The sequence below is a fragment of the Rhinoraja longicauda genome, chromosome 26, assembly GCF_053455715.1.
Source record: "Rhinoraja longicauda isolate Sanriku21f chromosome 26, sRhiLon1.1, whole genome shotgun sequence".
NCBI classification, from domain to species: Eukaryota; Metazoa; Chordata; class Chondrichthyes; order Rajiformes; family Arhynchobatidae; genus Rhinoraja; species Rhinoraja longicauda.
In genome coordinates this window covers 26,162,565-26,187,841 of record NC_135978.1, presented here as the reverse complement: position 1 = coordinate 26,187,841, position 25,277 = coordinate 26,162,565, and the positions used below count along the sequence as shown (strand labels likewise).

General features: G+C 43.7%; 1 protein-coding gene across 5 annotated transcripts in view; it reads right to left on the bottom strand.

Moving 5' to 3' along the window:
• Positions 1-25,277, bottom strand: part of ulk2 (unc-51 like autophagy activating kinase 2) — a 111,346-nt gene that overhangs the window by 56,025 nt on the left and 30,044 nt on the right. For all 5 annotated transcript variants that reach the window (XM_078422410.1, XM_078422409.1, XM_078422411.1 and 2 more), the window contains 6 exons: positions 18,108-18,140; positions 13,386-13,422; positions 10,828-11,001; positions 5,756-5,829; positions 2,301-2,402; positions 477-535 (listed from right to left, as the gene is read on the bottom strand). In XM_078422410.1, coding sequence (XP_078278536.1) covers positions 477-535; positions 2,301-2,402; positions 5,756-5,829; positions 10,828-11,001; positions 13,386-13,422; positions 18,108-18,140 — 479 coding nt within the window. The remainder of the gene's footprint in view (positions 1-476; positions 536-2,300; positions 2,403-5,755; positions 5,830-10,827; positions 11,002-13,385; positions 13,423-18,107; positions 18,141-25,277) is intronic.

Sequence of the window (25,277 nt, the reverse complement as noted above, 5' to 3'; positions counted from 1 at the left end):
TTTGGAGTCACTGAGAATTTCCCAATATGACTGGCTATCCAGCGAACTTGCTGACAGATTTGTTACTCATTGATGGGATACCTATGAACTGCATCATTGCAGCAACAGACACCAGGATGGGTGAGCTTCACTCTTTAGAGTGAAGATGGCTAGATCGGTGTTGGAAAGATTCCTGGAGGTCGGTTGGCGAGTTGTTTTGCCACTGGATGCAAAGTCAAGACCAATATTTTTTGCTCATTCAAGTTCTGTGAACAAACCCGCAGACAATTCTTCTAAAACCAATGACATAAAATTGTTGGATGTCCCATTCTTAAAATCCAGAGCTGGTCTCGTATTTTCCATACAGACCCATTCCATGATGTGCAACTGGTACTGTTCTCCAATAGAATTTGTGAGAAAAACAATATTGTCCTTTGCCAATGCCAAGGTTAAATTTACTGAGAAAAGGAGGAAAGATAAAGTAGGCACCTACTCACTTGGGGACTAGACTCTTGTTCTTCTCATAGAAGAGCCTTAAATCCTGTGGGCTGTTTGCCTGCAAGAAAGAGATTCCAGTGTCAGAAGGTAAATTCTCATTTAGCTAGTAAATTCTGATTCTGATCAAGAGAACAACACCATGAAAAGCAAAACACAAAGTGCTGGAGGAACTCAGTGGGTCTGGCAGCATCTGTGGAGGGAATGGACAGGCGACATTTTGGATGGGAGCCCTCCCTTATACTAAGTATGGGGCTGCACAATGGTGCAGCTGGTAGAGCTGCTGCTTCACCGTGCCTGTGTGTGTGTGTGTGTGTGTGTGTGTGTGTGTGTGTGTGTGTGCGCGCGTGCGCATGTGTATGGAGTTTGCATGGTCGCCCTGTGATTAAGGGTTTGCTCCAGGTGCTCCGGTTTCCCCTCACATCCCAAAGACGTGCGGGTTTACAGGTTAATTGGCATAGGGAGTGGATGAGACAGTGGGCTAACATAGAACTAGTATGAACAGGTGTGAACCGTGGTTGGTGTAGACTTAGTGGCTGAAGGGCACGTTTCCATGCTGTATCTCTAAACGAAAGAGGATGCTGCCTGACCCACTGAGTTCCTCCAGCACTTTGTGCTTTGCTCAAGGTTCCAGCATTTGCAGTTCCTTGTGTTTCCAATACCATGAAGAGACTGACCTGATGGCTGTAAGCAAAGAATAATGCGTCACATATTTCCAATTCTACAATCTAAAACACTGATCAGTTTAACCAACGTTGCACAAATAGCTATATTCATAGTCTGGTTACATGACCCACTTCTGATGTCACAGTAAGCTGATGTTAATTAGCTTTATCCTGAAGAAGTGTGCAAAAATATTTTTAAAAGGTTATTTTTTCCCCTTTTCTGCTGTGCACATGGCAATATAAAAATTTCATCCAAATATTTTTTAGCTGACCCATAAGACATAAACGTTGATACACTTATCCAAATATGTACTGTCATTCCAACTACTGATGAGCAAGATAGTATCTACCCTGCACACCAATGCACCTCACTAAACCCAGTATATCTTCCGTTACTCTGCAACATTAACCCTTTCTCACTCCTTGAGAGTATATGCACCTTCTTGGGGAGGTGTTCTCAACTCATGTCAGTATTTTACAGTTAATGACCTCCAGGACCAAAGCTGCCGACCAAAAACCCAAGATTAATTTGCATAACTGTCAAAACAGTACCAGTCACTTTTTAGTTGCACTGAAAGAGGCCATTTCTCTCAGCCACAGCCTTATGCAAAATATCATGCCTCTTTTAACAACAACATTTGCTCTGCTCTGCATTTGTATTGTTTTTCCTTTGTCCCCATGAATTCAAATATAAAAATTTGGTCATTTTAAGTTACACTATTTCCAATATTCCCAAAGTATCTGGAAGTACCTCCCAACATGACAAATTTAATTTTGTTTAGAGATACAGCGTGGAAACAGTCCACGCCAATCAGCGATCCCCGCACACTAACACTATCCTACACACACTCGGGACAATTTACAATATTATCAAAGCCAATTAACTTACAAACCTGTACATCTTTGGAGTGTGGGAGGAAACCGGAGCACCCGGGGAAAATCCATGCAGGTCACGGGGAGAATGTACAAACTCTGTACAGATCCGTGGTCAGGATCGAACTCTGGTCGCTGATGCTGTAAGACAGCAGCTCTACCGCCGCACCACTGTGCTGCCACACAGATACTGGGATTTTGAAAAGGTTTCCCACCAACTAGGCCAGATCACTTAAAAAAAGCCCAAATCAGTAAATGGTATAATCCATTAATCTTCTTGGTACGTACCTGGAAAGGAGGCTTGCCAACAAGACACTGAAATACAACAGTGCCTATACTCCAGAGGTCTGCCTTGGCATCGTAGTGCTGTGACATGATAACCTCAGGTGCCTGAAACGAACCAAAAGGACAATAGTAGCAAAGAGGAACAAGTTCTTAAACGTTATAGTCACCAACTGACCCTCAATTATGAACACCTGAAAAAAACATTGCATCAGGTATAGTATGTTTTCCAATCTGAAATTACTTTCATGTTATGAATACATAGTTAAGAAAATGTTTATGGTTGAAAATTCGCAGATTCCCCTTTCATATTCTAATCATCGGTTCCACCTTGTGGAACATCTATCGCAACTTAGGGAAAAAAAACCTTTTGTTCATCATTCCTCAGATTCAGGAATAGTCCCAAGTACATTGGAAGGTAGAAAATGTAGCGATATTTTACCAAGGAAATAGAGCAAATGAAAGTAGGGATCTGTAGACAAGTTTGCCTAATTTCAGTTAATGTATTGAAAACTATTATGGATGTGATAACCTTATCACAAACATTTGAAAATCATGTCACTCACAGGATCAACACTTTTTTGAACTGTGGTCAACAAATGCAAGAGGTTTTGTTTTGAGGATGTAAAGAAGACGGAAGATTAATTAGAATTCATGGATGCTCTGTTCCTGGATTTTAAAGGGCATTTCGTACCTCACAGAAGGTTGCTACACAAAATGCTGAAATGAGAGTGAGGATTGGTTGAAGCACAGAGAAGGGGAATAAAGAGTTTTATTCACACTGGCAAGCTGTTACTAGGCCATCGTTAATTCAGAATCTGAATGAATCACATAAATGCAAAGTTTGCTGATGCCAGCAAAGCCTGGTGCCAAAGTGAGTTGTAAGCGGCAAGCAGAGTCTTCAAAGAGGCACGTTAAGTAAGTGGGCAAAAAAAAAGTTAAATGAAATGCACAGTTCAAAAAAGTACAGTTTGGAAGATACCAAAATAGATTTTAATCACACATTAAGTTGAAAAATATGAGGCTAGAAAGATTAAAAATAGATTTAAAAAAGGAATTAAATGGTAATTGCACGGGTGCATTGTGCTATTCTACGATCTGCATACAGTTAACATACAGGTAAATAAGCAAATGGAAAAGCAAGTACATTACAATTCAACCAGGATGGACTTGGGATTGGTCATTTAAACTGGTTCCCTTTCACTACTATCAAAAAACACATTGCTGGAAGAATTCAGTGGGTCAGCCAGCATCTGTGGAGGGCAACAGACAGACAATGTTTCGAGTCTAATCTGAGCATTCTTGTAGCCGTATGCTTTTTGTTCAAGATTCTAGCATCTGCAGTCCATTGTCTCTCCCTTTCACTGCTCTGCATGGTCTGGCTGAATTTGTTCTCACAATTAACACCACCTTTAAATCCACCGACTTCCTCAAAATAAAAGGTGCATCTAAGTAGTCCGCATGGATGCAAACTGCATTCATTGCGCAATTGGTGCTCATGGAATGGGTTCCTCCATATTAAGGGGAAGAAATGCAGATTGGGTGATTGCTTTGCACAGTACCCTTGTTCTGTCTACAAGTCTTATTTTACTTCCTACTGCCTCTCACTTTACATTTTTCCAATTCACCATCCTACCCTGACCACTTACACTTCTGCAACAAAGCTCAATGCAAGCTCCAGGAACAGCTGCTTATGATTAGGTTTATTGCAGCCTGATAGATTTGCTGAATTTCAGTTAGTCACCCATTCCAACCTTGCATCATTTGGGTGGCACAATGGCACAGCTGGTAGAGCAGTTGCCTCACAGGGCCAGAGTCCCAGGTTCGACCCTAACCTCGGGTGCTGTCCGTGAGGCATTTCCATGTTCTCCTTGTGACCACATAGGTTTCCTCCGGGTGCTCAGTTTCATCCCAGATCCCAAAGACATGTGGGTATGTACGTTAATTAGACTTTATTAAAAAAATGCCCCTAATGAATTTGAAGTGAATGAGAAAGTGGGACGCATAGAACTAGTGTGACCGGGTAATCGATGGATGACGTGGACTCGGTGGGCCAAAGAGCCCGTTTCCATGCAGTATCTCAAAACTAAACTTCCAGTACTTCTAATGAGAGAGGTTAAATCATTAATTATTTATTTTGCAACTGGTGACATCTAAGGTGCTGAGCACTGTCAAAACTTTTTGCATTTATTTATCATAGAACATTGTACCTGCATTCAATGCTGGCCTGAAGTAAGGAGGCTTTGCCCTGATTTCATAAGTATTTGTTGAGATCATACCTGGCCTGTGTAATTTCAATGTTCAGACTAAATGAAAGATACATCTGCCTTTGAGTCAATGCAGCATAGATTCAATGAATTGCATCCTGAGGCAAGTGTTTAGTTTAGTTTAGTGATACAGAATGGAAACAGGTCCTTCAGCCCACCAAGTCTACGCTGAACATTGATCACCCATTCACACTAGTTCTATGTTATCCCATTTCCCCTTCACATTAGGGGCAATTTACAGAGGCTGATTAACCTACGGATCCACACGGCTTTGGGGTGTGGGAGGAAACCAGAGCACCCGGAGGAACAGGAAACCAGAGCACCACAATCCACAGGGACAACATGCAAAGTCCAGCAGCACCCAAGGTCAGTATCAAACCCAGGACTCTGGCGCTGTGGGGCAGTGGCTCTGGTTTAATCTAAAATGAGTCAGTGAGTATGCCTTGCCTGTACTCATTGGGATTTGGAAGGATGAGAGTTCTAACGCATGAGAATGACTGACAGGATAAGTGCACGGAAATAGTTTATTCACGCTGAAGAATCTGGAGTAATTATATGATCAGTGGTCAATTATCTCAGGCTGGGACAAGCAGAAAGTTCTTTACTCATTGTGTGCTGATTCTTTAAAATTCCACCCTAGGTCTTTGAATGCTTGATTGCCCTGTCGTTTCAAGACTGATTAATTCCCTTATATCCAAAAATATAATGGGAATTGGAGATCAGGTAAGAAGGTGAACCTGGGGTACAGGATTATCACTGATCTTACTGAATGAAAGAACAAGACTGAAAGGCCATATGGCTTGCTCCTGCTGCTTCTTCATATGTTCAATCAGTTGCTAGGATCCCCTGCAATAAACTGGCTAATTCATATCCTCACCACATCTGTCATTTTTCTAATTTTCTACTGCCCAGAGAAACATTACACATGACCTGCTAGAATTAATAATCTTCGGTACATGATGTTTAACTCACTGGAACAAAATGAGCACATAAGGAGTGCGTAACACCTTCTCACAGATTTCCTGATACCCAAAGGGGATAAGGAGGCTGGAAAATGTATACAGTACAAGCACCGAAGCACCTGAATGTAAAATCAAGTGCACAGAATTACTTAATCATAAAGTAGAGTGCTACATGAGATTATGCAACCTTTTCACGACAATCTCCATCCGCTTAGACAGATTCTTTACTCACCATGTACATGGGAGAACCACAGAGGGTGGCAGCCATCATGTTACTCTGCAAATATCGGGCAAAGCCAAAATCAGCTGCAGAGAAATATAAAGAAAAGTACTGCAACACTTAAACAGAATTGATCAATTTTTTAAACAACAGTAACTGTATTCATTGTTATTGGCCCTTTGGTCCCACTCGCCCACATTGGCCAACAATGTCCCAGTGACCATAGTCCCACTTGCCTGCGCTTGGTCCATATCCCTCCAAACCGGTCCTATCCATGTAGCTGTCTAACTGTTTCTTAAACGATGGGATCGTCCCAGCCTCAATTACCTCCTCTGGCAGCTTGTTCCATACACCCACCACCCTTTGTGTGAAAAGTTACCCCTCGGATTCCTATAAAATCTTTTCCCCTTCAACTGTCCTCTGGTCCTCGATTCCCCAACTCTGGGCCAAAGAACCGATCTATTCCTCTCATAATTTTGTATACCTCTATAAGATCTCCCCTCATCCTCCCATGCTCCATGGAATAGAGACCCAGCCTATTCAACCTCTCCCTATAGCTCACACCCTCTAGTTCTGGCAACATCCTCGTAAATCTTTTCTTAACCCTTTCAAGCTTGACAATATCTATCCGAAAACATGGTGCCCAGAATGAAACACAATATTCTAAATGCGGTCTCACCAACATCTTATACAACTGCAACATGACCTCCCAACTTCTATACTCAATACTCTGACTGATGAAGGCCAAAAGTCAAAAGCCTTTTTGACTACCTTATCTACCTGCGAATCGACCTTCAAGGACAAATGCATCTGTATTCCTAGATCCCTCTGCTCTACACTACTCAGAGGCCTACCATTTACTGTGTAGGTCCTGCCCTTGTTTGACGTCCCAAAATGCAACACCTCACACTGCTCTGTATTAAATTCCATCAACCATTCCTCCGCCCACCTAGCCAATCGATCCAGATCCTGCTGCAATCTTTCACAACCATCTTCACAATCTGCAAAACCACTAACTTTTGTATCATCAGCAAACTTGCTAATCTTGCTCTGTATGTTCTCATCCAAATCATTGAGGCAGATGACAAACCGTACCAACACCAAACCCTGAGGCACACCACTAGTCACAGGCCTCCAGTCTGAGAAGCAACCTTCCACCATCACCCTCTTCTTCCTTCCATGGAGTCAATTTGCTATCCATTTGGCTATCTCTTCTTGGATCCCATGCGATCTAACCTTCCACAGCAGCCTACTATGCGGAACCTTGTTGAATGCCTTACTGAAGTCCATGTACATAACATCTACAGCTCCGCCCTCATCAACCTTTTTGGTCACAACTTCAAAAAAATCAATCAGATTTGTGAGACACGACCTCCCCCGTACAAAACCATGCTGACCATCCCTAATCAGCCCTTGCCCATCCAAATGCCTGTATAACCTATCCCTCGGAATACTCTCCAGTAACTTACCAACTACAGATGTTAAGCTCATCGGCCTATAGTTTCCAGCAATTTTGACGAATTGCACCCCATCTAAACCCTTCATGCTATGATTTTCCCAGTCTGTATTGGGAAAGTTAAAATCCTCTACCGCAACAACCTTATTTGACCTGCAGTTGTCTGCAATCACCTGGCACATTTGCTCTTCTAATTCTCGTTGACTATTCGGGGGCCTGTAGTACACCCCCAACAAGGTGATCATCTCTTTCTTGTTCTCGGCTCCACCCTTATAGCCTCAGTAGATGAACCGTCCATAATGTCACTTCTGAACACAGCCGTGATATCCTCCTTAACCAACAATGCAACCCCCCCACTCCTATTTTTCTCTCATCCCTATCTCTTCTGAAGCTCCTGTACCCCCAAACATTGAGCTGCCAGTCCTGCCCGTCCCTTAACGTACAGCAGCAATTCAAGTACAATGGAAATATGAACAAATACACAAAACGGATAAAAAATGATCACTGCATTTAAAAAAATGAAGCAATGACAAAGCTGCACATTTAAAGCAGCTTTATTCAAATCTGCTCAGCAAGCATTACCCTTTTAAGAAATCGGCCTTTAGTTATTGGACAGTGCCAGAAAATAAACATCATGAAGCCAGATTAAAAAAACAATTTGAATAAAAACAGAAAAAATACTGGAAATGCAAAGCGAGTCCAAGAGGACAAGTGAGTATCTTTGGCAAGTGACTTGGAGCTGTGCTAAAATTGAGACTCAAAATACAGTCTGGTCTTTTAGTTAATCTAATATATGGACCGAATTAGTCTGTTTACCAAATGATTGCCATAAGTGGAGCATGACATTGCTTAGTATTGGATGAGTGTGTTCTTTCCATCAGGGTGTTTATATGCCCAACGCATTCACACTTGTCTTTCAGCAAAAGTTGAAAATAACATGCTTGGAATTGTTCGGCCTGATAGATGAATTTTTGAAACATTCCATGAGAATGCATGGTGCAGCAAAGAATAAATAATTAAAATGCTTGTGCCAAGTTCTCAGAGTAGACCCGGATCAAATCCCTACCCCACTCACATTAACGTCAAACCATGTGTTCCTACTTTGTGATTTTAACAAAACGAGTTAATCCTGAATGTCTTGACTACTCATGGGGGCCAGTGATACGGCATTCACAACTTTTCCCAAGAACCATTTGTCATAGGAGACAGCCTGGAAAGCAATGTCACAAAGTTGTTGGGCCAGCATATCCAGGCAATCATGCTGAATCATCAGATAATCCTAACACTTTCCAGCAACAGCCATTGGACACTAAACAAGAGTGAAGTTCCAGTCTATTCCTCCTCATCCATCGATCATAAGCATTTCAACACCTTCCTGCTACATCAAACAACCAGCTGGGTGGCATGGTGACACAGCGGGTACAGCTGCTGCCTCAGTGCCCGAGACCCGGATTTGATCCTGACCTCGGTGCTGTGTGTTGTTTGCAGGTTCTCCGTGACCCCATGGGTTTCCTCCCACATCCCAAAGACGTGCACGTTTGTAGGTTAATTGGCCTCTCTAAATTGCACCCAATGTTTTAGGGAGTGAATGCGAAAATGCAATAACATAAAACTAGTGTGAATGTGTAATCAATGCTCGGTATGGACTCGGTGGGTGAAAGGGCCTGTTTCCACGCTGTATCTTTCAATCAATTCAGACAGAACAATATAGCACAAGATCAGGCCTTTAGTCCATAATGTCTGTGCCGAACACGATGCCAAGACCACCACTTATCTATCTACCTGCACATAACTCGTATCCCTCCATTCCCGGCATATCCGTATACAGTCTGAAGAAGGGTCTCGACCCGAAACGTCACCCATTCCTTCTCTCCTGAGATGCTGCCTGACCTGCTGAGTTACTCCAGCATTTTGTGAATAAATACCTCCGTATACATATGGGTATTTCCGTAAATACAACACTCAGTAGTGAAACTGAAGGTCTCCAAACTTCCAGGTTATTTTCCTGTTTTTTTAATGTAATAATCCCATTGTTTCATATCCTGTATTTTAAGTAGTACAGATCATGGTGTACAGCCAAAATAATGAGATGATGCAAAAATAAATAAATCTATTTTTACAAAGAAAAATCAGATATGTCCCTGTGTTTTCATGCCTTTTTTGTGACACTTTTCAAGCATGATTTCATCAAATCCTTAGGCTAATTTATACCAGAAAGATCACATTAATTTTGCAATTAAATAACTCTATATAAGCCAAATTCTGATTATGTTTATGATTTTTATCATTTATCACCTGATTTGATGGTTTTCTGATGCATAAAGTTTTTGCAACAAAACGTGAGTGGCAGTGCCCCTTTGGTCACATGTCAAATGTGTGATTTAAAAGCACTGTAACCGTTTTTATGTTTATTGTTTCTATTTAATTCTTTATATTTTGGGTTTAAGCTTTCCATTGAAATACTTAATAATGAATAGAACCTAAAATCATGAAATAAAAATCCAGTTTGCTCACCTATTTGTCCCTCCCATTTTCTGACCTCGTCAATGCTATAACGTTTTTTTTTTGCACTTGTCGCGATTAAAAAAAAAAGAAAAGTAACGCGATTGTAATGACCCTTACCTACTTGGTAGATTACGTGCCGACATTTTTGCAAGGGAGCTTAGAAATCAGACAGTATCCAAGGATTCACGTTGTGGGCATTCCGAGCTCTGAAGAACGCTGTGATCACTTTTTTTTGTTTGGAATCATTGGTTAGTAAGAATCTTTTTGCATTTTTTTCACATAAATGTTGCTTCGAGTTTACTATAGAAATGTTTAAATTCTGTTAAACTTTCATTGCTTGTTGCTATGTTGTTGTAAAGTATGTGCACTGTAGCGAAGGGAATCGAAAGGGATCGGGTTCTAGATAACGTCATGTATCGTTGAAAGCATGCTCCTGTCTACACAGATGCCACACAGGCAAATTTCGAGTAAATTAACATTGAATTCAATGAAAGGTTACTATATATTTTTTCATTTCCCCCCCCCAAATTTTGAAAGTATTAAAATTCGGTCAAATTTGATCACAAATGAGCGCATAAGGATCACAGGTAGGCCCATTTTTAATGATGTTATATTTTGTTATAATTTAATGACTTTCAAATTTGGCCACCCACGTCACAGGTCAGTACCCTCATTTACGGAAACACCCATATCCAAGAATCTTTTAAATGCCACTAACATATCTGCTTAAAACCACCACCTCCATCAACAAGTTCCGTGCACCCATCACCCTGTGTGTAAAATAATTGCCCCACACATCTCCTTTAAACTTTGCCCCTCTCACCTTAAAGCTGTCTCATAGTATTCAACCTCTCCACCTTGGGAAAAGATTCTGACTGTCTACTATATCTATGCTTCTCATAATTTTATATTATTATTACTATTGCCTGTAGAATCATTCTTCCAAAGTGTTTCATGCTCCAAAGAGCATTGTTGTGCAAAACTGCAAAGGATGCATTTAAAATATTTTGTAAAGCGTAAACAACCAGAACAGTACAATGTCCAATTCTTCGGAAAGGAGATACTGGGGAACAATCCTTTGCACAGAGCGACTTTACAAAAGGTAATAATCTTTCAGCATTACCTATTTTGACACGAATACCATTTAAATTAGATTTTTTCCGGTTAATGTAAGAAAGTAGAATATTCTGTGGTTTCAAATCGCGATGGATTATTCCCTTGCTGTGAAGTATTCGCATAGCAGCTGCAATCTGCTGGAGGAAGATTCTAATGGTGTCTTCACTAAGCGTTCCTTTGACTATTGAAATAAAAAAGTTTTATTACAACATATAAGGTACTGAGCTCATAAAATAAGTTATTGTAGACACAAAGACTTCAATGCTACTTACAGTGGTGTAAACATTAAATCGACTGAAACAAACAGAAGTCTCAAAAGCAAAAAAACACTCAAATTATCGCAAATCCAAAAATAAAATAAGCGATACTTGTGTCAGTCAATGCCCATGGAAATATCAGAGGTAATGTTTTCAGTGGGAACAATCTGTCTCGAAGATGGGGACAAATTTGAAACATTAACTCTCCTATTCTCTTCACATGTGCCGCATGACTTGCTCAATGATTGCAGCATTTCAGATTTTCCATAGTAAATGCAGCATCTTGCACAATTTGTGACAAGTAGTGTGCTTAATGCAAGGCAAGACTGAAGAGGTATTTCCCATCTGCAGGACATGTGTTTCAGATCGCAAAGAGTAAATACATTTGTGGAGACGGCACCTTTACCTCTGCAGAATGATGCATGATTTATAGCTTCTTAACCCTAAACTGCATTCATCCTGGGCGACAGAATGGTCTGTCCTAATAGTTATGCAATATTAAGTTACGGTACGGGATCAGTTGTGAAAGGCAGATAAACCTAGTGAAACCTTGATACTTTATAGCTCACGATTTGGGGGAAATGGTGCGGTGCACTGTGGTCTATTTACTCTGTTGTCACTTTCTTTCAACTTTCACTTTCATTAGTTTAAGAACATATGTGCTCTTGTATCATGGCATTAGTTTTGACAATATTATGACTAGAAAGCAAACAAAATCCAAAAAAAGGTCCTCAAAAGTGCTGCTGCAACTATTACAACCTGTTATATTTTTAGGGTGCTTTTTCTCCAGTCTTACATTCGTAAAAATTGCACTAGAGGTTGTTAGCACCTGTCCTCCACTATCACCCTGAGTACCGGCACACCACAGGGCTGTGTTCTGAGCCCCATGCTCTACTCCCTCTTCACACACGACTGTGTTCCTGCATTCGACACCAACACCATTGTCAAGTTTGCAGATGACACAACGGTGATCGGGCTGATCACCAACGGGGATGAAACAAACTATAGAGCGGAGGTGCAGAACCTGGCGGACTGGTGCTCGGATAACAACCTGTCCCTAAATACCACCAAGACCAAGGAGCTGATCATCAACTTCCGTAGGTCACATAACGGGGAATATGCCCCGATCTCTATCAACGGGGTCAGTGTGGAGAGAGTGTCCAGCTTCAAGTTTCTGGGCACTCTCATTTCGGAGGACCTAACATGGTCCAATAACACTGCTGCGCTGGTCAAGAAGGCACAACAAAGACTGTTCTACTTAAGAACACTGAAAAAGTCTGGTCTACCCCAACAGCTGCTGACGACCTTCTACCGCTGCACCATAGAGAGCATCCTAACGCATGGAATCCCTGTGTGGTACCTCAGCTGCACGGAGGCAGAAAGGAAAGCTCTACAGCGGGTAGTCCATAGAGCTCAGAGGGCCATCGGAACACAGCTACCAGACTTGGAGGGCATCTACAACACACGATGCCTCAGAAAAGCCACCAGCATCCACAAAGACTCTTCACACCCCTGCAACAGTCTGTTCGAACTCCTTCCATCGGGCAGACGATACAAGGCCTTCTATGCCCGCACCTCCAGACTCAGGAACAGCTTCATCCCCAGGGCCATAGCTGCTATGAACCGGTCCTGCTGAGCCGGATGGCCACAACGCATAGATCAACTTGCACTTTACCCTGTCCAAAACTGTTACAACTGTTCGTTTCGTTGGGTTGCTGATGTCTAAATTACCTAATTTATTGCTTCATATGGGAGGCGCATTCCCAATCTCGTTGTACCCCTGGGTACAATGACAATAAAGATATATTGTATTGTATTGTATTGTATTGTATTGATGCAGACTGAGATTAATTTACAGATCATATGTTCTGACCAACTGTGGCATAACATGAAAGTTAGTGTATCACTGACTCCCAAGTTGAATTCTCCCAATTTTGGTGACCTCTGATTTCTCTCAAAGTAAAAGACTGGCTGCAGCATCTTGACACTAACGCCACAGGATAAAGAGAACCCAGTGTTACCGACAAAATGGTAAAAGGAAAACCAGTCAGGAGGTTTTCCTCTAACTCTGAAAATGCTATATTTCAACATCACTAATCCCCTGCCTTCTCAAGTTTCTAATAATCAACTTCAAAACATCATCACACACACAAATGTACAAACAGGGCAATGCTGAATTTACAACTTGCATTCTGATGAAAGCAGCAGCTATCATCCAATCGCAGTTTAGAACAGAAATTCTTTGAACACCACCCAGGGACAGGAACTAACACATACACCATTTATAATCAAGACGGTTTTAACTTACCTTGCAGATAATCTGCCAGGTCACCGCCATTGCAGTACTATATGGGAAATTAAAAACAAAAAGCAACATATTATATTCAAGCCATAATTCTTCAGGAACTTAAAATTAAAATGCCTTTTATTATTGCTTCATTTAGTTTTCTTTTTCATTTAATTACCAATTGTAGATTTTTTCCCCCCAACATCAATGCTCACTATATTCTAACTAGAAATTATTTTTAAATAATATGAAAATAAGAAACTGGTTTATCAAAGAAAACACAAATAAGTGACCTTTCGGGTCAGGACCCTCTTGAGTCCCAATCAGAAACGTCACCTAATCTTGTTCTCTTGAGATGTTGCATGACCCGCTGAGTTATTCCAGCATCTTTGTTTATCTTTAAATCACATAGGTAATTTTGCATTGTGCGTTCTGGACCAAATAATATATTTCTTGGTTGAATGGCATATCGAATGTAAAATCAAACACCTGAGGTGACCACAGATAAATCTCCACCTTCATTTCACTGTGGAAAATTCCATGTTTCACCTGAATATATACGACCATTATTACTGGGAAAATACTCTCTAATTCAAATACCCTTGTACTTAAAAGCAAATTCCCCATATAAGCTGGAAATCAGAAATAAAAACAAAATGTTGGAAAAGTTCAGCAGCTCGGGTAGAGAGAAAATAAGAAAGTTAACCCATTAGGTCAATGACCATGGATCACAATTGTTCTTATTAATGATCCTCCATTTCTCTCTCCATTGATGTTGCCTGTTGTGTATTTTTAGTATTTTCTATTTTAGTTAAGATTAGCATCAATACAATGGAATAAAATAATATCCCAAGTACAGAATTAAAAATATTTTACATATTTATATGAATTACAGATGACAAAGCAAACAAAAAGCTCCCTGGAAGGATTTAAAAAGCTCTGTATATAATAATGAATTTAAGAAATGCCTTAAATGTTTTTGCACTAACCATACTAAACAGTTGAAATGTGCAAAATTCTTATTGGGGCCATTGTCATGAGTAATAGCCTTCGAATTATTGTATATTTCTTGCTGATTTGAATGTAATGGTATATATTTTGAATTACTTTAAAATTAAGTTGTGCAAGTTTGCAAAGCAATAAAGGCCTCTCAACTTTCTCCTCTGCCTGAAAGAAAGCAGGTGGCCTGTGCCCAAGCCTACGTGATCCCTCTTCTCTGACTTGTGAAACTGTTAACAATATTTACTTGCAAAGTGGCAGACATTAATGACTATTGGTGATGGTGGAATTCTTTCCCATTTATTTCTCGACAGCAACAAACACCATGTAACATTAATAATAATAACATATTCCTTTATTCGTCCCACACCGGAGAAATTTACAGTGTTACAGCAGCAAAGTGGATAGCAAGAGAGCACGAGATCATTCATTATAAATAAAAGATACATAAATTGTCATCAGTTTTCTGTGTTCTTAGCTGTTATTGTTGACTCATCTGCTGGGAGCAGTGCTGGTTGTGCAGTCTCACAGCAACGGGAATGAAGGACCTCCTATATGTCTCCTTCACGCACTTGGGGTGAAGGAGTCTGTCACTGAAGGAGCTACTCAGTGCAGTGGCAGTGTCCTGCATGGGGTGGGAGTTGTTGTCCAGCAGCGATGTTAGTTTTGCCATCATCCTCCTGCACTGAGTCGAGGGGGCAACCCAGGACAGAGCTGGCCTTCCTGACCAGCTTGTCGAGTCTCTTCCCTTCCGCCGCTGAGATGCTACTGCTCCAGCAGACCACTCCGTAGAAAATGGCCGATGCAACCACCGTGTTGTAGAAGGTCCTTAGGAGTGCCCCCTGCACTCCAAAGGACCTGAGTCTCCTTAGCAGATAGTCTGCTCTGGCCTTTTCTGTATAGCGCATCGGTGTTTTCAGTCCAGTCCAGTTTATTGTTGAGGTAGACACCCAGGTACTTATAAGAATCCACCCTCTCGATGTCCATTCCCTGGATGTTCACCGGTGTCGGGGGGACCTGGTGTTGAATGCACTGGAGAAATCAAAGAACGTGATTCTCACAGTGCTATCCGGCTTCACCAGGTGAGAGAGAGCTCTGTTCCGCAGGTAGATGATGGCGTCCTCCACCCAGATGCGAGCCTGGTAGTCGAACTGCAGTGGATCCATTGATGGTCTCGCCAGGGGGCGGGGATGGGCGAGGACCAGACGCTTCAGTGTCTTCATCAGGTGTGATGTCAGTGCCACCGGCCTGTAGCTGTTGAGTTCCTTCGGGTGCGGCGTCTTTGGTACCGGTACCACGCAGGATGTTTTCCACAGCTGTGGAACTCTCCCAGTTTCAGGTTCAGATTGAAGACATGCTCCACTATTCCGCACAGCTGGTCTGCACAGGACTTGAGAACTTGAGGAGCCTCGAGCTGATGCTGTCCGGACCAGCCGCCTTCCTCGCATTGATCTTCCTGAGCTCATTCCTCACCTGGTCTGTGGAAAAGACAGATTGGAGCACAGGGGCTGGGTGCTCAAGGGTGTGAGAGGAGGAGGGAGTGGGGGGGGGATGGTGTGGGGGGAGGAGGTGGGGTTGGAGCAGGAGAAGCAGAAGCAGTGGGTGGTGACTGTGACCCAAGTGCTGTGGGAGGGGAGGTGGGGCAGTGTACTGGACATGCAGACAAGGGGGGCTGCAGCAGGGGTGACTGGACCGGGGGAGGGGTAGGTGACTGATCGAACCTGTTGAAGAAAAGGTTCAGATCGTTCACCCACATCTGGTCCCGCACGGCCCGGGAGTCCGGTTCCTTGTACCCAGAGATGGTTTTGTGGCCTCTCCAGACTCCACTGATGTTGTTCCTCTGCAGCTGGTCCATCTTCTTCCTGTAGCTGTTCTTCCCCTCTCTGATCTTCCTCCTCAGCTCCTTTTGCACAGCCTTCAGCTCCTCCTTATTTCCCGACTTAAAGTCCCTCTTTTTCTCCTTAAGGAGATCCTTTATGTCAGGGTTGACCCAGGTTTTGTTTTTGGAGAAACACCTTACAGTCCTGGTGAGTACAGTGTTCTCCACACAGAAGTTAATATAGTCCGTGATACACTGGGTTAGACCGTCAATGTCCTCCCCATGGGGATCACAGAGTTCCTCCCACACAGTTGTTTCGAAACAGTCTCTCAGAGCCTCCTCCGTCTCCTCAGACCATTCTCTAACTGTGCGGGTCACTGCTGGTTGCCTGTGCATGAGATGTTTGTACACAGGCTGGAGGTGAATCACATTGTGGTCAGATCTCCCTGGGGGGGGGGGGGGGGGGGGGGGGGTGCTGAGTTATATGCCTCCTTGGTGTTGGCATAAAATAAGTCCAGTATTTTGTTGTCTCTGGTGCAGCAGGTGACATACTGGGTGAAAGTGGGCAGAGTGGATGATGGGGGTACGTGGTTGAAGTCCCTGGAGATTAGAAAGAGGGCATGTGGGTGCTGTGTTTGCAACCTGCTCACAGCTGAATGCAGTACATCGCAGGCCATGTCGCCATTAGCAGAGGGGGGAATATATGTTGCTATCACAACAACATGTGAGAATTCCCTTGGTAGATAGTAGGGCCTCATGCTATATATTACGTATATAATGCAGACATTGACTAATTAACAGGCTAATCCTGAAAATGTAAATTGTGCGGTTAAAATGGGAAGCAGCTAAAGTGGATGACCAGAACTAATGTAGCAGCAAAGATATCTGAGTGGATAATTATGCTCACCAGATAGACAACCTTGTGGATGCTAGGAGGCTGCAGAGTGACTTGGATAGATTAGGAGAGTGGGCAAATGCATGGCAGATGCAATATAATGTGGATAAATGTGAGGTTATCCACTTTGGCGGCAAGAACAGGAAAGCAGAGTATTACCTGAATGGTGGCCAATTAGGAAAAGGGGAGATGCAACGTGACCTGGGTGTCATGGTGCACCAGTCAATGAAAGCAAGCGTGCAGGTGCAGCAGGCAGTGAAGAAAGCGAATGGTATGTTAGCATTCATAGCAAGAGGATTTGAGTATAGGAGCAGGTAGGTTCTGCTGCAGTTGTACAGGGCCTTGGTGAGACCGCACCTGGAGTATTGTGTACAGTTTTGGTCTCCTAATCTGAGGAAAGACATTCTAGCCTTAGAGGGAGTACAGAGAAGGTTCACCAGATTGATCCCTGGGATGGCAGGACTTTCATGTGAAGAAAGACGGGATAGACTGGGCTTATACTCGCTGGAATTTAGAAGACTGAGGGGGGATCTTATTGAAACATATAAAATTCTTAAGGGGTTGGAGAGGCTAGATGCGGGAAGATTGTTCCCAATGTTGGGGAAGTCCAGAACCAGGGGTCACAGCTTAAGGATAAGGGGGAAGTCTTTTAGGACCGAGATGAGAAAACATTTCTTCATACAGAGAGTGGTGAGTCTGTGGAATTCTCTGCCGCAGAAGGTAGTTGAGGCCAGTTCATTGGCTATATTTAAGAGGGAGTTAGATGTGGCCCTTATGGCTAAAGGGATCAGGGGGTATGGAGAGAAGGCAGGTACAGGTTACTGAGCTGGATGATCAGCCATGATCATATTGAGTGGCGGTGCAGGCTCGAAGGGCCGAATGGCCTACTCCTGCACCTATTTTCTATGTTTCTATGTGTTTTTGGGAAGGAGAGCAGTATGGACAAATATAACATTTTGTATTGGACTGCAGACTATTACTTGTACTGCAATTACAAATTTTTAGCCATTAAACTTTTTTTTCCACTTACCTCCATCACCAAATGAACAGAGTTTGGAGTCTCCTGAAATGATTTTAAAAAAAATGTAATTATTGACATGTGTAGCAGTTTTTCCCCCTGAAGGGATGGAAAATGCTTACTCCCGAAGACACAGCAGAGGAACAAATGCCACAGGAAAGTAGCTTACTTCAGCTGATTAAATATTTTAAACCACACCCGAGTGCTGCCAAACCAACTCTACAAACTTCTAAAGAATAAGTGTTTGTATTAAGGCCCACTAACAATACTGAGCAAGGATTTGCCCTGGCATGAGTTAGTTGGACTTGCCCTTGCACATTAAGTTTTTTTGCAAAGCAAGCTGCTGAATGGACAAATTGATAATAGCTGTTAATTTTGCCAACAGTATGTCCCAGGCTGCCTCCCTTAATTCAAAACATGAGACACCAATCTTGCAATCATATCATATCATATCATATCATATATATGCAGCAGGAAACAGGCCTTTTCGGCCCTCCAAGTCCGTGCCGCCCAGCGATCCCCGTACATTAACACTATCCTACACCCACTAGGGACAATTTTTACATTTACCCAGCCAATTAACCTACATACCTGTACGTCTTTGGAGTGTGGGAGGAAACCGAAGATCTCGGAGAAAACCCACGCAGGTCACGGGGAGAACGTACAAACTCCTTACAGTGCAGCACCCGTAGTCAGGATCGAACCTGAGTCTCCGGCGCTGCATTCGCTGTAAAGCAGCAACTCTACCGCTGCGCTACAGTGCCGCATCATTGTGCTCTCTAGATTTCTAATGACAAACTAACAACATACTTCTTCTGTTCAAATGTTCTTTGTCAGAAACTGACTAATGCATCAAAATAAATAGTGCAGAACTCCTCAAATACAGAGTGAGAGCAAGAAGATACAGCTGTATGTTAAATGCTTAAAAAATGCAAATATTTTAAAAGGTACAAAATTAAATTGATGTCTTTGTCACTAATATTTGTTTAAATGTGAACCAATCACATCTCTGCCACTTTGTACATCACTGCCTCTATTAGTCCGTAAATAAAGGTAGTTACAAATGACGCTAGAAGCAGTGGAAACTCAGGACTGCATAATGGCTGGTGATGTTCCTCAACCAAATCTTGAGGCTCAGCAAATGGGAAAAAAAGAGAATGTTTTATTGTTTCTCAATGAATCCTCCTTCTGGAAAGGATAAAAAAATATGATTTAACAATCTTAAAACAGTTGAATTCCAGAATTTTCTGAATCTCAAACATTTAACCAGAACAACAATTTGTTCTATTCGTGAAATTTGCAACAGCAAAAAATCTATTTGTCTCCAGCCTTGGGTATATGGATAGGAAAATATTGTTTCCATTTGTTTGTACTAAGAACAATTAAAAGACAAAATGCTCAATTTTATTTTCTGTAAATATAAACTTCCAGTGCAAAATTGAATACTATTGAACTTTGTTACAAAACTTCGTCATATTTAAAATTCTTGCAAAGCAGGAGCACATTATTTTTTTCTGTTTACAAGCATTAATGTGGCCTGCAGCAAAGTCTCAGTCAGAGAAGTGGGCAAAATACCAAAAAACCAGCAGCTGGCAACCAACTATAAATATTCCCAGTGTGCATGCACATGATAAGTCACATGGCAGAAAGTACAAAGTTCTTCCAAGTATTGAAACTAAATCCATTCACATCAAATGCCAGCAAACAGAACACCTATGTTATTTAGAGACACAAGGAACTGTAGATGCAAGAATCTTGAGCAAAACACAAAGTGTTGAAGTAACCCAGCGGGTCAGGCAGAATCCATGGAGGAAATGGACAGGTAATGTTTCAGGTTAGGATTGCATTGTCAGACCTCCCAACATTTGATTTTACAAATTCAGAATTTTGATGTCCAAAATTCAGAATTTTACTTCAAAATTCATATGGCGCGTAATGCAACATTTCAGCAAAAAAAAGTATGTACGCCAAATGCGCCTACGCATTGCGCTACATTCATGTGCGAAAAACGACTATTATTTCCAACAGTCTGTAGTTCTTGGACTACATGTACAATGTCAGGCATATCATGAGTATATTCTAGTATTTATAGAAAGATTATTGAACAGAAATACTTTTTACAACACAAAGAAATTTTGTTTTGTTTTGTTTTCTCTATTTTTCTTTTTCCTTACACAAAATGTATGACTAAATTATGAAGAAAGAGTTTCATTTTAAAATGCACATACCTATTCATTGAAGACATACTTGCTCCAGTGGTCTTCAACAGCAAATCACAACAGTCCATGTCCCCTCCACTCCTCCCCACCCCACCCCACCCCCCACTCCCGTTCTCCCCCCACTCCCGTTCTCCCCCACTCCCGCCCTCCCCCATTCCCGAATCCCTCCCCCCACTCCCGAATCCCGCCCCCCCACTCCCGCCCCCCCACTCCCGACTCCCGCCCCCCCACTCCCGACTCCCGACTCCCCACTCCTACCTCCCCACTCCTAACCCCCCACTCCCGCCCTCCCCACCTTTTCCCAAAACCTCTACTCCCGCTCCCCCCACCCCCCTACTCCCCTATCTCCCCCCACTCCCGCCCTCCCCACCTTTTCCCAAAACCTCTACTCCCGCTCCCCCCACCCCCTTCCCACCCCCTCCCTTCCTCCACCCCCCTGACCCGCCCTCCCCTGCACCCCATCCCCTTTCAACATCAACGGGCCTCGCGCTACTCAGCGAGGCGAGCCCAGCGGCGAGGTGAGACCGGGCCAGCGGCGAGGTGAGGCCGGGCCACCGGCGAGGCGAGTCGGGGCCAGCGGCGAGGTAAGGCCGGACCACCGGCGAGGGGAGACCGGGCCAGCGGCGAGGGGAGACCGGGCCAGCGGCGAGGGGAGACCGGGCCAGCGGCGAGGGGAGACCGGGCCACCGGCGAGGCGAGGCCGGGCCACCGGCGAGGCGAGGCCGGGCCACCGGCGAGGCGAGGCCGGGCCACCGGCGAGGGGAGACCGGGCCACCGGCGAGGGGAGGCCGGGCCACCGGCGAGGGGAGGCCGGGCCACCGGCGAGGGGAGGCCGGGCCACCGGCGAGGGGAGGCCGGGCCACCGGCGAGGGGAGACCGGGCCAGCGGCGAGGCGAGTCGGGGCCAGCGGCGAGGTGAGGCTGGCCACCGGCGAGGGGAGACCGGGCCAGCGGCAAGGAGAGACCGGGCCAGTTCCAACATAACATCCAGAACCAAGCACCTTGCTATATTGGCAGTCCATCTACCACCCTAAACATTTCTTCTCTCCGTGCACAATGGCTGCAATCTGTACCATCTATAAAATACATAGCAGTTGTTTGCATGGGTTACTCTGACAGCACCTCTTAAATCCACGACCTTTACCTCCAAGGACAAAGGCACAGGCTCTTGGGAACACCATCTGCACATTCCCATACCTTCATCGTTACTGGGTACAAATCCATGGAACTCCCTCCCCATAGCAGTACCTTCACCACGGGAGATATACTAATCTCATTTATAAACCGATCCAAAATGTCTCCTGTCCGTTCCCTCCCAGATGCCGCCTGACCCTCCAAATTCCTTTAGCACTTTGTGTTTTGCTCAGGATTCCAGCATCCCCATCCTACAGAAATTTGCTCAGGGAAGCATTGTCAACACAATATATTCTTCAACTTCACTCTTCAGCATCAATTACTTTTCCTCCATCATAAGTTGTGCAGAAAGGTTCTGATCGACATTTCCAGTACACAATCACTCATTGCAATCGCTCCACTCTTTTAAATCTCTACTCCAACAACAGAATCGAGATTCCCTTGATCATGTATCTGTCCACTGTGAACAGCTCAATGCAATCATGCATAATGCCAGTTCCCCGGACCATCACCGACTATATGAGGGGGGAGTGCAGGAGAGCCCCTAAGAGAGGATGGAGTGGGTGAGGGAAAAGGAGGGTTGAGGGGGATGGAGTGGGTGAGTGGGGGGTGCTACACCAATGCAGGAGAGCTTTGGGCCCAACGGGTCCACCCTGTTCTAGTATATAAACATAGCACAAAAAGTAAGGAAATTTGTGTTTGGTAGATTATTTCTTTGTTGTAACAATGCTTCTTGGCAATAAATCTTATACCGTTGGAAAGTCTGTTTATTTCCCTTTTAAATGGTGCCTCATTTGTAAGGAACATGCATGTGTGGGATGAGCAGCAGAGCTGTATATTGGTTGCGCCCATGAAAAATTTGCCAAATCTTCTCTGCCAATGCCAAACAGCTTATTCTGCTGTTGCTATTGACTCTTGTTTTGAGCTTCTGGTACCCCCAGGTGCTGACAATCAGGTGCCTGATTGGCAGCATCTGAGAGCATGGGACCTGCTAGTGGTCAGTAGGCGTCTGCTCCAAGAATCGGCATGCCACGTTTGACTGATCTGGATAGGGCCCCTGCGATAGGGCAACTTCAAGCTGGTGTTCCGCAAAACCAAGTTGCGGCATTATTTGGAGTGAGCCCTTGTACCATCTCCAAAGTGAAGGCCAAGTTCCATATAACGGGGGATGTCAGCGAAGTGGGCGTCCCAAGAAGACGATACCCGAAGAAGACCGTTTCCTCACCCTGTCAGCACTTAGGAACCGTACGCTGTCTTCTACAGATTTGCAGTCAAGGTTTGCAGGACAATATGGCCGACGGCTCTCTGCCCAGACAATTCGGAACAGACTGCACGCAGCCGATCTCCGGTTTCATAGGGCTGCCAGGAGGCCTGCCATGACTGCCCTTCACCGTCAGGCCCGTTTGCGCTGGTGTCGGCAACACGTGCACTGGAACCTGAACATGTGGAGGAACGTTATGTTCAGCGATGAGTCCAGATTCTGCCTACGGCAGTTGGATCATAGGGTCAAAGTGTGGAGAAGACGCGGAGAACGCTATGCTGATTGCTGCACCGATAGAGTGACATCTTTTGGTGGAGGCAGTGTGATGGTGTGGGGCGGCATCTCCCTCACTGGAAAAATGAGGCTTGTGATCATTGGAGGCAATCTCAATGCAGAGAGATATCGAGATGAGATTCTGCAACCAGTGGCAATCCCATATCTCCACAGTCTGGGACCGAACTCTATCCTCCAAGATGACAATGCTCGCCCCCACAGAGCAGGGTTTCTCAGAGACTACCTCCAGAATTTGGGAGTGGAGAGGATGGAATGGCCTGCCAGCAGTCCTGACCTCAACCCCATTGAACTCTTGTGGGATCAGCTTGGGCGTGCTGTTCGTGCCAGAGTGACCAACACAACCACGTTGGCTGACTTGCGACAAATGCTGGTTGAAGAATGGGATGCCATCCCACAACAGTGTGTGACCAGGCTGGTGACCAGCATGAGGAGGAGGTGCCAGGCTGTTGTGGCTGTGTATGGTTCTTCCACACGCTACTGAGGCTCCTGTTTATTAAATTAATAAATTGTTAAATTGCCAATATGTCTTGTTTCTTCAGACTTCAATCATCCAATCCACCAAACAACACCGAACAAGAGTCAATGGCAGAATAAGCTGTTTGGCATTGGCAGAGAAGATTTGGCAGATTTTTCATGGGCGCAACCCACATACTCAGCTCTGCTGCTCATCCCACAAATGCATGTTCCGTACAAATGTGGCACCATTTAAAAGGGAAATAAATAGGCTTTCCAACGGTATAAGATTTATTGCCAAGAAGCATTGTTACAACAAAGAAATAATCTACCAAACACAAATTTCCTTACTTTTTGTGCTATGTTTATATATATTACTAAAACTCTCATCTTGTTTGTTTGTCAGTTTGTTTGCTCGTAAATATATTTATACAAGATATTCATCTTGTTTGTTTGTCAGTTTGTTCGTTTGTAAATATATTTATACCCGAAATACAACCAAAACGGTACACGATAGCGCAACAATTTTAGGCCCACCTTACTCACCATTGGCCTGCAGTTCAAATGGTTGGTATATTTTAAAAGTTATTCACTTTTTAAACTTAAAAAATCACTTTTTAAACTTTAAACTGTCAGCTGCGCCTGTGCAGTAATACCCCCGTGTTCAATGTCACAATGACAACCCAACGGCTCCGCCCCTGCGCAGTTGAGGCCCGTTGATCTAATACAGATGCTCCCCGCCTTACGATATTTTGACTTTGCAATGGTGCAAATGGCCGTGGGGGGGCGGGGAGGGAGGGGGGATAAGGGGGATGGAGTGGGTGAGTTGGGGCGGTGGGAGGTGGGGAGTGGGGGAGGGGAAAGTGATAGACCCATGCAGGAGAGGTTTGGGCCCAACGGGTTCCACCCTTTCTAGTTAATGCTAAAATTCTAAAATAGTTTTAGGTTGGATCTGACAACTAGCAGTGAATAACAGCAGCATGAATGCACCAGATAACAACTGTGTCAAATGAGAAAAGGCCAGCTATCTGACTTTGAGTAAAATAACCAATTGTCAAGTCCTTAACCATCAGCATCTTGTGGATTTCCCATGTCCAGAAACATGAACAGACCTGTCTGATAAATATTGTGGCATCAAAAATATGGCACAGTAACAAGCAGCAAAATCCTGGCTCTTCACACTGATCTGCCCTTGCTCACATCGAGAATGTGCTGGAATAATTCCCAATTCCATAAAAGATGCAGTTGTAAAAACAGAAGAGGCTTGAAACCTTTCAGAAACCAGCAATTGGCTGCCTGAGCCGATTTTGAAATCTTCTCAAGAGAGGTAGTGGGGGGCCTGAGACATGCAAAAAAATTATGAGAGACATAGACATAGAGGACCGTTCTCCCAGGATAGAGAAATCAAATACCAGAGGGCACAGGTTTAAGGTGAGGGGCAAACTTTAAAGGAGATGTGCAGGGCAAGTTCTTTTCCCCAAACAGAGGAACACGGTTAAATGCAGGCGGTTTAGAGTTGGTCTTCGCATAAAATATGACACAGACACTGTGTGCCAAATGACCTGTTCTTGTACTGTACTGTTCTATGTTCTATTTTACCCTCCTTGATCACCAAGATACCAGGTTGAAGTGCAGGCAATTTATATGAATTCCATCAATGCTGATTACTTTAAAACTCGCTAGCAATCTTGACCACTAATGGAGGAAGAAAATAAAGAAGTAACATCAATACTAATCTAATTTACACACCATCCGAACACATCATACACTGCCATCCCTTTCTGGCAGGAGATTAAATATTCTGACATTCTTTACCCAAATA